Raw genomic sequence first — 15,755 nt, 5'->3', positions numbered from 1 at the left:
AAGTGAAATGTTCACATTTTGAAAGTCTAAAAATAAAACACCAGAGAATTGATGCCAAAACAATGGTGTCAATCAGAAATGCTTTTTCAATCCAACATTGGAATGGTGCTAATTACAGAATCAGCTCCTGGTACCAGCACTCATTGTTTCGAGCCAATTAACCATCGGCTTGAGAAACCTAAGTTCTAAAACCTTTGAAAAACTCCAGTTTTCTGATCAGTTGTAACAGCCAAATAGTGTGCATAGGTAAGATTTGGTATGTATGGTTATCTTTTATAGCCAAGTTTTTTAAGTGAGCGTATCCATGCCATTCTCTTAGTGGACAGATAGGTTCTCCCAAATCAGCTTTCATTAAACATGCACTATTTATATTTTGTATTCATTTAGAAACAAGCATTCTTAATTGCTCACCGGGATCAGATTTACTAAGGCGGCTTATTGAAAATTTCTACAGAGAAGTACAAGATTGAATAAATCTATTAAGGAGATTGCTTTGGGAACTGATGGTGTCGTTGGATGGCAGAGCAATTATCTAGCATGTGGGAATAGCTAGGTTCTAGCCTCAGTATTTCAGGAGGTGAGGCGAGGGTCTAGCTTCTGGAAAAGTGGTTTTGAAGCTCATGGTAGGCAATGAGGAAACTTCTGGAACCTCCATTTAATGGTCCTTGTCACTATGTCTGGTAGGGATTCGCAGCTCTTGTTTCAGAAGCGTTTTGGTTCTCAAAGTCCCCTCTTCCCCTTCATGGGAAGCACTGGCTGTTTGTTTCATGTGTAAAGTCAAAAGCACTTACAGCTGATTGGTGTAGCTACACACCTTAGGAGCCTCCTGGTGCCTTAAATGATCAGAGTTTGAGGTCCTTTACATCCTAGGTATAAACTGTTAAGTAATTTAGCACTTACTTTTTTTCCCAACAGATGTGAATTATTAAAAAGAAAATGGCCCAGCAGGACACTGTATTTCCTTCTCTTGTCACCCAGGAAGGGTATACTATCTGGAAAATATGCATCTAAGGTACAATTTTTCTTTTCACCAGTCCCAGGAGGGTTGCTAGAGGGCATGAGGGTCATGAAAGAGGAAGCCTGTGGCCATTACATTGTAAAGGGTCATTTTGTTAAGGGCAAGAAAAACATTATAGCCTCATGGCTCCTGTGGACTGCTCCATGACCCCAAAGGCAGAGATTTCACAGTGGCTCTGCAGTAGACTTGAACTTCCTGCCAACAGTAAAGTCACTGTGGAGCTTGAGGCAAATGTTCCCATTAGCCCTTTGAAATCAGAAGTTGCATATTGGATGCCTGGGGGGAAATCCTGCCTCACAGAAATGCGTCGCACAGCCTGCATATCGGAAGTCCTTTCTAAATGAGCCATCATTTAAAGAGGGGGTGATCTCACAGCCACATCTGATTTTCCTGGCTCATCCTGAAGTATCATTTTGATAGCTCCCACAACAAACAAATTTTAAAAAAGGACCTCGTTTTCAGATGGCCTTTTTATGGATGGCACAAGACCATGGCACCCCAAGGGACATTCTATCTCCCTAGAGTCTCCAGCCCTTCTGGTTGTGTCCTGTATGATGTCTGTTCCTCATTTCTGGGACTGCCTGGCCCCTAGAGGCATTGGAGCTCATGATCACTGCTTTAGGGGAAGGGAAAGGGAGGCAGTAGGTCAACACACCTCTGGGGCCAGCTTGGTCTGGCTATCACAGCTATCACCACTGATGGGAGGAGCTGTGGTGTGTCCATTCTGACAGCTTCCTGCTTCTTGAAGGCCACAGAGACCACAAACAGCCCACTTAATTTCATGGGCATAGTCACCTTAAAATCCTGCCTAGCTCTCAAAGAAAACTCTTTAGGGTAAAAGCTTTTCCTTTCATCCCATTTGTTTACAGAGACAGACAATGTGTGTTTCTTTGGGGAGTCTTAAATCTGGCTTGAAAGGTTACTTTCCTCCCCACCAATTTTTAGCAATATGGCTCCTTTCCGCAGGCGAGTGAGGACCATGCCCCGACACAGCCAGTCCCTGACCATGGCACCCTACTCTTCTGTGAGCCTGGTGGAGCAGCTGGAAGACAGGATCCTCTGTCATGAAAAAACCACGGCAGCACTGGTGGAGCATGCCTTCCGCATCAAAGATGACATTGTCAGCAGTTTGCAGAAGATGCAGAATAAAGGGGGAGGCGACCGCTTAGCCAGGCTGTTCTTGGAAGAGCATATCAGGAATATAACGGCCATTGTGAAGCAACTGAATCGGGATATTGAGGTAAGGGATGTGCAAGCCAATGGATCATGTTCATCTCCCCAGACCTGGTCCAGGTCAGGTTGCCCAAGTCTGAGTCCCAGCTGTCAAAGAGTCATGTGTGTGCGCGCGCGCGTGTGCGCGCGCGCGCGCGCGCGTGTGTGTGTGTGTGTGTGTGTGTGTGTGTGTGAGTGTGTGTGTGTGTGTGTGTGTATTTGTGTGGGTGGCTGTACTCACCCACTCATGCACAAATATAGGTTGACTTTGGGTATCTTCCTTTATTGCTCTCCACCTGTCCTAGTTTCATTTCTGTTGCTGTGATAAAATACCCAACAAAAAGCAACCTAGAAGACAAAGGGTTTATTAATTTATGTGTTTTTACTTTATGTGCATTGCTGTTTTGCCTGCATGTATGAGGGTATTGGTCCCCTGGAATGGAGTTACAAACAGTTGTGAGCTGTCATGTGGGTGCTGGGAATTGAACCCAGGTCTTCTGGAAGAGCAGCCAGTGTTCTTATCTGCTGAGCCATCTCTCCAGCCCCTAAAAGGTTTATTTTAGCTTACACTTCCAGGTTACAGTCCGTCTTTGTGGGGAAGTTAAGTCAGGAACTTCAAGCAGCCATTCACATCACATTCAGTTAAGAGCAGAGAGAAATGAATTCATGTATACAGCTTGCTTGCCAGTCAGCTTGATTTCTCCACTAGTTCACAGCCACCCACAGTGGACTGGCTCTTCCCACATCAATTAACTTAAGACACCCACCCCCACACAAGCCTGCCCACAGGCCAATCCAATGTAGACAGTCCCTCACTGACACTCTCTTCTTGTGTGTGTCTAGGTTGTGTCAAATAGACAATTATACCATCACACTACCTTATTTTTTGAGACAGGGTCTCTTACTGACCCTGGAACTTGCCTTTTTGGCTAGGTGGCCAAACCTCAGAAATGTGCCTGTCTCTGGCCCCCAGCTCTGGGGTTACAGGTACATACCACCATAGTGGGCTTTTACATGGGTGCTGGAGATCCAAACAGCTCAGCAGTTTGCACAGCACTCACTCTGCCAACTGAACCATCTCTCCAGCCCTTCTCCCCTATGTGACATGTACTCACAGTGTAGCCCAGGCAAGCTTTGAGCTTACAACTTGTAAGCAGTCCTCCTACCTCTGCCTCCCATGCCAGAACTTCAGGCACTTGGCACCAGATCTGAGCTATCTGTCTTGTCTATTATTATTAGATATTTCTAGAACAGGATCTTATGTACTCCAGGTTGGCCTTGAACTCTGTGTAGCCAAGGATTACCTTAAACTCCTTATACTCCTGTTTCTACCTCTTAAGTGCTGGGATTATAGGTGTGTACTACCATGCATGATTTCATGACATTCTGGGTACCCAAACTAGGCTTTTGTGTACAGTAGGAAAGTATTTCATCAACTGAGATACATCCTAGCCCTAGGTTTACTTCAGGATAGGCTCTCATGTGTCCCAGGCTGACCTCAAACTCACTATGTAGCCAAGGTTGTCCTCAAACTCCTGATCTTCCTGTTTCCAAATTCTGGGATTAAGAATGTACCTCACAGGGCTGGAGAGAAGGCTCAGCCGTTAAGAGCTCTTGCAGAGGACCTGGGTTTGGTTCTCAGCTCCTATGTGGCAGCTCACAGCTATCAGTAGTACCTCCAGTTCCTGGTGCCCTCTTCTGGCCTCCTCAGATACCAGGCACACACGGCACACATTCATGCAAAACACACACACATAAAATAAAAATAAATAAATCTTTTCAAATGCTTTGTTGTCTTTTCTTTTTAATTAAAAATTACTATTTATTTATGTGTATGCCAATTTGTGTGTGTTCACATATGTGCATCCATGTACCACGGTGCATGTATGGATGTTAGAGAGCATTTGCAGGGGTCAATTCTGTCCCTCCGTCTCATCAGCAAGCCCTGCCTTGTCTTTTCTCTTCTTTTCTTTTCTTTTCTTTTCTTTTCTTTCCTTCCTTCCTTCCTTCCTTCCTTCCAGCCTTCCTTCCTTCCTTCCTTCCTTCCTTCCTTCCTTCCTTCCTTCCTTCTTTTCTCTCTTTCTTTTTTTGAGAAAGGGTTTCTCTGAATAGCCCTGGCTGTCCTGGAACTCACAGAAATCCACCTGCCTGCCTTGTCTATTCTTTTTTTTTTTTTTTTTTTTTTTTTTTTTTTTTTTTTTTTTGGTTTTTCGAGGCAGGGTTTCTCTGTGGCTTTGGAGACTGTCCTGAAACTAGCCCTTACAGACCAGGCTGGTCTCGAGCTCACAGAGATCCCCCTGCCTCTGCCTCCTGAGTGCTGGGATTAAAGGCATGCACAACCAACACCCGGCTTCTGCCTTGTCTATTCTTAATGATCACCCAGGAAACTGCAAGATTATCCAAGTTATATTAAAGTTCCTGCAGTATCTGTTGGTAATTACTGTCAGTGCTGTTTGTGTTTATTCTAAATTTACCTTGCTGATTATTAAATCATTTTGTTTGGTTTGGATCTCAGTGGAGATGGAGAACTAGACAGAAAGTTTTCCTGTAAACCCCTTCATGCCTTTGAAGACGGTTATTACCTCCTTTACTGGGTCAGCCCTGTGCTCCAGACGAAATGTTTGTAGGCCGAAATGATTATACAGCTCGAGTTGTATTATTCAGGCAGTTTAGGCGTTTGAATGGCTTCTCACACACCTCTTTATTGGTTCTGACCAGGCTAACATTGTCTATTCTTAGAATTTGCACGTTTATTTCTAGTTTTCAATAACCACAGGGACCATGCAATTTAGTTCAGAAAGCTTAAGACCCACCTTGCACAGCCTGGGCTTCTGTCTCTGCACAAGGTCAGTATCTTTCCCATGTAATTTTAGCAATGTGAATAAAAGGTTGATGGCCAGACAGGGAAACTCTTGTTTCCTGTTGGGGGTTGTGTTTCAATCATGCTTCCCTAGGCAGATTTGTAATTTTGTTTTTTTGTTTGGAGGAAAGATCTCATGGGGCCTAGGCTGGCCTTGAAGTTCCTAGTAGCCTAAGACTGACCTTCTGCCCCTGCCTCTGAGTACTGGGATTACAGGTGTGTAATCCCAGTTTATGTAGCACAGATTGAGCCCAGGGCTTCATGCATGCTAGGTCAGCATGTTGCAGTTAAATAAGTTTTAGTAAATTTATAAAGTTGTACAACCAACCATTAGCACTGTCTCATTTTAGGAGGTTGTCATTGTCCCCTCCCCCAATTCATAGGATCTCCACTCCCACCCTAGCATTGAGCAATCCTTCATGTGTGTATTTCAGACAACATCCTATGCTTCCCTGGCTGGCCCCAAACTCCTTATGTAGCAGAGAGATACACACAGAGCTTTGCATTGGCTAGGCTGGTAATCTTCCCTACTGAGCTACCTTCAAGTTAATGTCAGCGAAGTCCGCCTTACCTTGTTTTTCTCTTTTATGGTTCATGCTTTTAACGGTATGGCCTAAAAACTGATTGCTAACCCAAGGCTGCAGAGGCTTTCTCCTGCGTTTTCTGCCCAACTTTCAGTTTTCATATTTGATTTTGTGACTCTCTCTGAGTTAGCTTTGGTAATTGGGGTGAGGTGAGGCAAAGCATTCACTGAATAGAACAGACTGTGAGCTTCTCAGGTAAAAGCTTGTCCTATTCATCTTCCCGATGTTCAAGCACAGTGTTTGAAGGTAACTGGGGAGGCTGCTGGTGCCCATTTGTGCTGCTGCAATAAAAGGCTGGAGAGTGGTTCATTTCTAAACAATAGGAATTTATTTAATATGTGTGTGCACTTGTAGTATTGTGTTCGTGTGGAGACAGGTGTGAGTGCATGTGAGGGCCTAAAGACAACCTCACATGTCATTCCTGTCATCTGTTAAGCTCTGGACCTCTTTGTTTCTTTAAGGCAGGGTCTCTTACTGACCGACATCTCCTCAAGTAAGGTGGCAGGATGGCCAGTGAGCCCAAGGACTCCTCCTGCTCCCATCTCCCTGACACTCACTACCATGCAGATTTTTTTTTATGTGTCTTCTGGGGACCAACTTCAAGTCCTCATGTTTCAAATACTTCAGTGACTGAGCTGTCCCCTAGTTTCCACGGGTCCTTTTAGAAAGGTCCAGTATCTATTCTTGTAGGTGCTGTCCTTGTGACTCAGTCACCTTCCAGTTGTCCCACCTGACACTGCTATAATGAAGATTGAGTTTCAATGTGGATTTGGGAGGGGACACCCTTAGCTAACCCAGAACAAAGCTTATGAAATGGATAGATGCTCAGTGAAGACAGCTGTGGGACTGCTGGAAATGCAATGTGCCTCCTTTTCAGGCAAACCAGAAAAGTGACCCACAGTCTGAAGCCCATCCACAAGAGTGCCGAGGCTAAAAACAACCTCACCCCACAATGTGCTCCTTTCCCTCTTTCATTTTGCCTCTTAGGAGCTCTTCTAGAATCTTGAACTTTCATTTGTCTATTTATATTTAAGACATGGTCCCTTAGAGCCCAGGTTGGCTTTGAAGTAGCTATATAGCAGAGAATGTCCTTGAACTTGTGTTCCTCTGGCCTCTACCTCCCAAGTGCTGGCTGCACAATCCAGAGAGTAACATTTCAGAGTCAGTTTTATAAATTCCGAGTTCTAAGGGCTGGGGGTGTGGCTCAATTGGTAGAGAGCCAGCCTTACGTGTGGGAAACCCAGGGTTTCATCTCAAACCCAACAGAAACTGAGTACAATCCCAGCACTTGAGAAGTACAGATGGGAAAATCAGGAGTTCTAGGTCATCCTTGACAATATAGGAAGTTCAAGGTTGGCCTTGACATGAGACCCAGCCTCCAAAAAAATTAGTGTTTGAACAATTTACAGTGTAGAGAATTTGAAATCACAGTTTTGTTTTTCTATACTATCTGAGACACGTTTTATGTAATGATGTTTCTTGTCTTGTGCAGACAGCACTCTTTCCATTTCCATGCATTTTTAGAGTACACAAATTTTGCAAATGAAAAGATGGTTTATGTTGTAGAGGTGGAAGACTGAATAAAATATAATTTGGGCAGAAAATTTAGTTTGGGTATCTGAATGTTTACTTTCTTGTCACTGGTAATAATTATGCAGCATGTCAAAGTAATGGCAAGGAAGTTTGGAAACTTAAGATTCCACTGTGGAATGCCAATTATATGGATCTGTATATATTTTTAACCTAAGCGTGTCTGCCCAGACACATCTAAAATGAAGAAGCTTGATGAGACATTCGAATTGCTGCACTGTAGCCAAATTTCCTCAAAGGAAAATCAGGGCTGTATTAGTCAGTTCGGGCTGCTGTGACAGATGACCACAGGTCATGCAGCTCAGATAGCTGAGATTTATTTCCTCCAGTACCAAAGAGTACTTGCGTCCTGCCATGGAGGGAGATAGCAGAAGCAAGCTCTTTTCTTTTTATATTTATTATCTATTTTTAGTCAGGAATCATGTAGTTCTGGTCTCAAACTTGATGTCTAGCCAATGATGGCTTGAGCTCCTGATCCTCCTGCACCCTCCTCCCAAATGCTGGGATAACAGATGTGCCTTACCATGTCAACTGTGTGTAGTGCTAGGGAACAAACTCAAGGCTTCACGTATGCTAGACCAGCGCTCTATGGACTAAGCTACATTCCCCAGCTCCCTTGTTGTCATTAATTAGTACAGAGTTGCACATGGAGCCCAGGTCTTATCAGGAATCCTATCCATTAGGATTCTTATCCCTGTAACCTAATGATAGTCCAGAGACCTTCTCCTAACATTGGAGGCTAGGATTTTAACATGTGAATTTTAGGAGGACACAATGATGGAGAATAAAAGAACTTAAAGTCCTAAAAGGAACTCTTTGCTTATCAGCAATATAAAATTGGGAGAGCAGGGTGGCTGGAGAGATGGGTCAATACTTAAGTCCTGCTTAATCATGAGGATCAAAGTTCAGATCCAACCACCCATATCACATGGTTTACAACTGTCTGTAATTCCAGTTCCTGGGCACCTGCACGCATGTATGCACACATACACACACACACACTCAAACTCACACGCACTCACACGTGTATACACACATGCATGCACATGCACAAACACAAATAATAAAAATAAAAAAATATTTTTAAGAAATTATTATACAGAGACGAGATTAGTAAAAAAGATGATAGTTACATATTTAAAATGAAGACATTAATATATTCAGATTGTATTCAGATACAATATTTGTATTCTATTTGTGTATTTGTGTCAGAGGACTAGATTCTTACCGAGTTTCTTCTGTAAATTGCTTTGCTTTTTGTTATCTTTTATTAATGCTTTATACTTGTTTTTCAGTTCACTCTCAAGTTTTACTGGGTATTGTTTTGTTAAGAATCGTGACTGTAGATAATTTTTTTATAATATAAAACTGAAACTAAAGCCAGAGTCAATATCTGAAGTGCACTCCAATCTCTTGGTGCAGCTGGGGAAATGGAGATACATTCATTTTGTGTGTTGGTAAACGTGCCTAGAGAAGCCTTTGTGCATCTTTGTCCTGTGGCTTTGATCACCATTACAGGCAGGAGAAAGGATGGAGTATGTCATCATACCACTAGCCTAGGTCAACCTTAAAGAGACAGAACTGAACCATAACTTCCCTATTTTTAGGGAAGTTAAACTGTTTAGTGTACAATAGGAGCTCAGTAAATGTTTCTTCATTAAGAGCCCCAGGTTCCTTATCCCTCCCAGAATCCTGTAGTTATAACTCATGTTCTAGGAGCAAATTCCACTGTGGAAATGGGCCAGACACATGGCTCATCAGGTAAAGGTGTTCACCACCAAGTCTGATGACCACAGACTTCAAGCCCCAGGATCCACATGGTGGAAGGAGAGAACCCACTCCCACCACTTGTACCCTGACCTTCACACTAGCACTGTGCCACACACACCCCCACACACAAATAAATAAATACAATAAAAAATAAAATGGCTGACTCTGGGATACCAGGACAGAGTGTGCACTTGATAATGGTGCAGTACCCCTCCCCACAGTCTCTCTGTTAGCAGTTTACCCTGTGATGTGGCTCATGGCATCACTTATTTGCTCCTTAGAAACTTTCCACAAATCATCAGCATCATTGTCTCTGTGGGAGAGTTATAATATAGTCAACCACGAATTCTGAATGGCTAGATTTTCCACCCTGTCTTTGACATGAGCAGTTTTCACTCTCCAGGAGCCAAGTCCTGATCAGTCCTGATGAGCCTCTTCTTGCTGGTTAGTATACCCTTTCATGCCAGTCGGATGGTGGGAGAAAGAGCTTGGATGCCCCCACAAGTCCCCTTGGGCTTTTGATTTGTTTTTGGCTTGTGGGGAACCATGTAATGGAATCTGTTACCTGGCTGGTTCGAATCCACTGACCTGCACCTTGATTTCCACAAGCTCAGACTTCACAGTGTCCTGTGGGCTTGGGACATTGACTTTGACTTAGCTGGATATGGAAAACCCAGTCAATCCCATATGCAGCAAAGCAGACAGTACAGTTTATACTGACTTTGCAAACAGACTACTGGAGAATTTAGCAATGGGTGTGGTGTTGGCCTTTATTAACATGACAAATCTGAGGGGAAGTAGGGATGACAATAGAGTGACAGGCAAGAATCAGGTTTACTGGGCACCCAACACCACCAGTGATACAAGAGATTTGGCTCCTGGACTTCATGTATTTACCTGACAAGAGAATTCCAGCCTGCAGCTTTTGTGAACTGATTCTAGTCTAATCACTGTTAGGGGGATATAGGGGCTGATTTCCACACCCCCACAAAAGAATTAAGTGGAGGGCCCTGAGGATTGAACATGGGTCTTTCATGCTAGGCAAGGGCTCTGTCACTGAGTTACATCCGCAGCCTTCCAAATTCATGCTATTGGTGTATAAGAGTTTTATCTGCATGTATCTCTGTGCATCACATGCCTGGTGCCCATATAAGCCAAAAGAGGGCATCAGATCCCATGTAACTGGAATTCCAGATGGCTGTGAGCCTCCATGTGGGTTCCGGGAATGGAATCATCCTCGGAAGAGCAGCCAGTGCTCTTAACCACTAAGTCATCTCTCCAGCCCCCAAATTCATGTTGCTTTTTGTTTGTTTGTTTGTTTGTTTGTTGAGACAGGGTTTCTCTGTGGCTTTGTAGGCTGTCCTGGAACTAGCTCTTATAGACCAGGCTGGTCTTGAACTCATAGAGATCCTCCTTCCTCTGCCTCTGAGTGCTGGGACTAAAGGTGTGCACCACCACACCACCACCTCCCTGCTCATGTTGCTTTTATTCTACCCATTAGACTTGACTCACTAAGAGGAAAGAAACAAAACTGAGTATTCATTAGCCATTCATCATGTTAGCATTGTATTTTGAGTACAAATTAATTTTTAACGTTTTCTAAGTTTTAGAGAATTTCAGACATGAGTACTGTATTTACATGTCATTTCTACCCCACCTTCTCCAACTCCTCCTATGTCACACCCCACTCCCTCTCAACTTCATGACCTTTTCTTCAATTATTATTGTTTCATATGCATTAGAGGGTATGTGTATATGCACACACATATATGTATACATATATATGTATAAATGTACCTGCAGAGTCCATTTGATGTTGCACAAATTAATTTTTTAAATAGTGTATGCTTTCTAGTTTGTCATATATATTTTAAAATTTTTATTACATTATTTTATTTATTTTTATTAAGCATATATACTCATATGTGGAGGCCAGAGGACAACTTTCAGGAGTCTGTTTTTTCCTTCTATCATGCAGGTTTGGGGAATTAATTGAGTATAGATCATCAGGCTTGGTGGCAAGCATTTTTACTGAACTATCTCCCACCCCTGGTATATATATGTAATAATAATATATAATTGCATATAATAATATGTATATGTATATTGAGACACAATCTTATATATCCCAGGCTAGCCTTGAGCTCCCTATTAAACCGAGAAAAACCTTGAACTTCTAGTCTTCCTATTGCCACTTCAGATTACTGGTATTACAGGTAGGCGTCACCAAACTTTGTTTCTATTTAAGTAGGGATTGAACCCAGGACCTTATGCATGCTAGGCAAACACCCTACCTACCAACTGATCTATATCCCAACCCCTGTCTTGTATAAACTTTAGTTTGTCTGAGTTCATTTTCAAGGTCCTGATCATCAATGGAACTGTGATAATCTGCGAGTCTTCCACCTAGAAGACCTGGCCTGAACCATAGAACTAGGAGCTACATCTATTGACAATGAATTTAGGGTGAGGCAGGAACAATTGGAGCGACAGGAGCTAACATGTTTATCCAGAGGTAGAAGGTTCGGCCCTTAGCCCCACGCCACACTCCAGTGGCACGTAGGCGGTGAAGGCTAAGTAACCATAGTAACACTAGCTTATATCAGTGAACATAAGACAATGGGATGGAGAGTAACTATAGGGCTATTTAGAAAAGATGGTTACATGTGAAGGGCATCTGAAGACAGCCAAGCGGGATTGGAGGTACCCAGAGGGCCTGTGCCAGAGGCAGAAAGGGGGAAAGTGGGACCAGCCAGCAGCCTGGAGGGTTGTGAGGTGAAGGAAGGGGCTACTCAGAAGCCTTGAAGACCAGAATATGATGTTTGGGGTTCACTGTAGAAGCCATTGTCTAGGATTTTTGAGGTGGCTTCAAGGGTAAGGGTACTGGTCCAGCCTGATGATCTGAGTTTGGTCCCCTGAACCCATGCTTGAACCTGGTCCTCTGACCTCCCTAAGTTCACCATGAAAGACACACACACACACACACACACACACACACACACAATTTTTAAAAAGTCATCATGTAGAGGGTTGTTTTGGGGGTTTTGTTTTGTTTGGGGTTGCTTTGTTTTGTTTTGTTTGAGTTGAATGTCTTGTTTTGTAGTTCAGGCTATTCTGGAACTCACAATTCCACCTCAACGCCTGAGTAGCTGGGATTATAGCTATGTGCCACCACATCTATCTTCATTACTTTTTAAAGCTAAAATAATTTATGCATACCCATGGTGTTGAGGATGCATTAGTAGATAATAAAACAGACACTTTCCCTGGTGGAGCTTACAGACCGACATGCTCTGGCTACTGTGAAAGAAAACGTTGTCCAGGACCAAGAGCAGAAGTAAAGGGCCTGGGGATTTAGCTCAGAGGTAGAGTACTTGCCTAGCTTGCCCAGGATCCTAGGTCTGGTCTCCCCAAACTGCATAAACAAACAAGAATCATGGAGGAGGCAGGCTCGCAGCACCCAGAAAAGTAGAGTTGTAACAGCAGCAGTTCATCTCAGGGGAGCTGCTGCAGACATGGGGAGCAGTGGGTAGATTTGGGGTTACTTTGAAGGTAGGGATGACAGAACCTTCTGCATGCTGGAGGGAGAGACTTCTGTTTGCGATTTGGCAGGTTTTGAGGGGCCCATGACAAAACTAAATACCAGGTGGAACTAAACACCAGAAAATCAATTTCCCACACAAAGCTGGGCCTGGAAAGCTCTCAGCCTCTGCTTGGAGGAAGAGCCAGGCAGGGAGGTCCCACTTGATGGAGCGCTGCCCTGAGTGGCTAGACCTCACTCCATTGCATGCTCATTTTTAAATCCTTATCCATGTAAGAAGAGGTGGAGATGGAGACTCACGGAGAACTCTCTCTGGGCAGTTCCTAAGCAACTCCGAGGGCCTGGCCTATCAGCTTGTATTCATAAACAGCCTTTCCTTGTTATGCCTTTTCATTACTTTTTAAAGCTAAAATAATTTATGCATACCCATGGTGTTGAGGCACCATTACATTCATGATGCCTCCCTCCCACAGAGTTCATACTCTAGGGTGGCTTTGGGGAGGGGAGCTTCTTCAATGATATGCCATGTCTTGGGAGAAGAAGACATGTTTCTTTTTCCAGGTGGCTGGCCTCTTCTCTCCTGGAGGGGGAAACATCTTTGTCTGAAGGACTTGGCCATATACTTGACCACTCTGTAGTTTTTGCTGCTATAACCCAGTCTCCTAAGGGCATGTCTGGTAATCTGCAGACTAAAGACAGTTTCTCAAACTGACAATGAAAGACAATTCATGTCTTGCCAAAGGCCAGCAGTGTTCTAAAGTAAAAGCTCCAAGATGGCAGATGAGGGCACATTTCTGACATTACTGGGTGTCGGCAGCTTTGCTCTAGAATATCTTTAAACAATACACCCTCTAATGATTTCCGTCTTCATAACCTTTTCGTAATGTGAATAACGTGTCAAGTTCGGACATTTTTTTTTCTGTATTCTTCAAAGCGTTGCTAAGGCAATGCCTCATTCATCTGCATAAGAACTCTAAAAGTTAAAAAAAAAAAGAACTCTAAAAGTTAAATGTGCTTTCCTTACTTCTAAACTGTGAAAGAAAAAGCCACATACTTTCTTCTTCTGGTTATAAACATAATGTGGGAACTATAAGAACGAGGAATCTGCTGTCCTCTCAAACTAGATAAAACAAGAAAGATGTCAACGTTCCCCTATTTTACAAGGCTTTTAACACACAGGGGAGCCAACCTGTGTGTTTATTTTATACTCTTTTTTCTTTTTCAACATTGAACTCTACATCTCCGCCCCCCATCCCCTTTTTTGAGACAGGGTTTCTTTGTAGCTTTGGAGAGTGTCCTGGAACTCGCTCTGTAGACCAGACAGGCTGGCCTCGAACTCACAGAGATCCAACTGCCTTTGCCTCCCAAGTGCTGGGAGGTGTGCTGCCATGTCAGGTTTGGGATAAGAACCTGCCATGCCACTGCCGTGCGTGATCAGATGATCTCAAGGTTTTGGGCATGCTCTGCAAGCACTCCCACAACTGAACTACACCCCCAGCCCCCACTGTATGGTTTCTGTTTCTCTGGTTACTAGAAATGTTGACTGTGTGTGGGTTTTTTTTTTTTTTTTTTTTTGGTTTTTCGAGACAGGGTTTCTCTGTGTAGCTTTGGAGTCTATCCTGGCACTCGCTCTGGAGACCAGGCTGGCCTCGAACTCACAGAGATCCACCTGCCTCTGCCTACCGAGTGCTGGGATAAAAGGCGTGTGCCACCAACACCTGGCCTATGTGAATTATTTTAAGCACCTCTTTTGTGAAATCCTTTCCACTCTCTTTATTAAAGGACTGAAAACCAAAGCAAAGCCTGGGTTTCTTGGCATCTAATGCAATGGCACCCTAGGAGAGGCCTGTGCCTCTTTTGCATCCACCTTCAGGCCCATTCCCTAGCTTCAGCTTTCTGGGGATGAGACCTGGACATGTGAAATGGGCCTTCTGGGTGACATGTATGTACCCCAAAGACATTTGAGCACCTTGGCCTTAGGTCTTATCATTATCAGCAAAAGTTTGAAGAAGCCCAAACAAAGGATGAATATTTCTTTCTATTCACTGCTTCCAATAGTGTCACTTCCCTTTGAGCCCAGAAAGAGAGAAAGGGGGGGAGGGAGGGAGGAAGAGAGAGAGAGAGACAGAGAGAGAGAGACAGAGAGAGAGAGACAGAGAGAGAGACAGAGAGAGAGACAGAGAGAGAGACAGAGACAGAGAGACAGAGAGACAGAAAGAGAGAGGGTGTTTCACCAGCACCTTTCATCAGTGGGAGAGTGCCAGAGATGAATTAGTCAGATCTGAAGTCTCTTTGCAGGAGTGTGCTCAGATGAGTAACATTTTCTCATTCATAGGTAGCTGGTTCACATTCTTCACAGAGCAGGTTCATTCATTCAAAAATCAAGAGCCTTAGGAAACAACGGGTCTGGTGATCGCAAATTCCATTTTCAGTGCCAATGAAATGTAAGTGTTACCAACCTGAGCAATACCAGGGAAATAAGTGCCTGTGTTGGCACAGGAGGTGAGGGACACTGGTGACTCGGTGCCACTGCCTCCTCGCTAGCCCCAGTTTTTATGCCACCTTCCCTAGTACCTGGACGGCACAGACAAGAGGGTCTGCCAGTGGCAGCAAAGCCTCAATCTGGGAAAGTCACAGAGTGAGGCCTTAAGAGTCTGAGGAGGAGCCAGGCCCACTGCCTCCCTCTATGTGCCAGTCTCTTATCCTGTGAGGGAGGTGAGGAGACACTGTGGAGGCTGACTTTTCCGCTCAGTCTTCGGCTGGGACCTGGCACAGGTCCCTCACCGGCTGTACCTCCAGCCCACTGATGCTTCCACTATTGTCAGGAACACCCACCCAAGCACTCCAATGAGCAGAGAAAGAAAAGCTCCATCTCATCCAAGTACTCAGCAGCCAGAGGAGGAAAGCCATGCCTTCCGACAGAGGGAACCCCACGACCAGGAATAAAAGAGCAATTTACATATTTAGGACCCCAGAACGCAGTGTGACACTGCTGCCTTGAACTGAAGAGTTTAGTAAAAGGCAGAAGATTTATACAATCTGAAGAGAAACCAGAGTACATACTTCTGGTGTGCAGGTATATATTTAGGCAGAACACTGTGTAAATAATAAATAAATAAATCTAAGAAGAAAAAGAGTTTAGTGGGTCCCAGGAAAAAGTCAAAGAAACCCCAGAGAGGT

The 15,755-nt window shown here is 43.9% G+C and overlaps 1 protein-coding gene across 1 annotated transcript in view; it reads left to right on the top strand.

Moving 5' to 3' along the window:
* Positions 1-998: 998 nt before the first annotated feature.
* Fam81a (family with sequence similarity 81 member A) overlaps positions 999-15,755 on the top strand; it is a 34,429-nt gene continuing 19,672 nt past the window's right edge. The window contains exons 1-2 of the mRNA XM_035444452.1: positions 999-1,012; positions 1,985-2,258. Coding sequence (XP_035300343.1) covers positions 1,002-1,012; positions 1,985-2,258 — 285 coding nt within the window. The 5' untranslated portion in view covers positions 999-1,001. The remainder of the gene's footprint in view (positions 1,013-1,984; positions 2,259-15,755) is intronic.

This window comes from Cricetulus griseus, chromosome 4, assembly GCF_003668045.3.
Source record: "Cricetulus griseus strain 17A/GY chromosome 4, alternate assembly CriGri-PICRH-1.0, whole genome shotgun sequence".
Classification (NCBI taxonomy): Eukaryota; Metazoa; Chordata; class Mammalia; order Rodentia; family Cricetidae; genus Cricetulus; species Cricetulus griseus.
The sequence above is the reverse complement of the archived record's forward strand: the minus strand, read 5'-3'. Positions and strand labels throughout refer to the sequence as shown.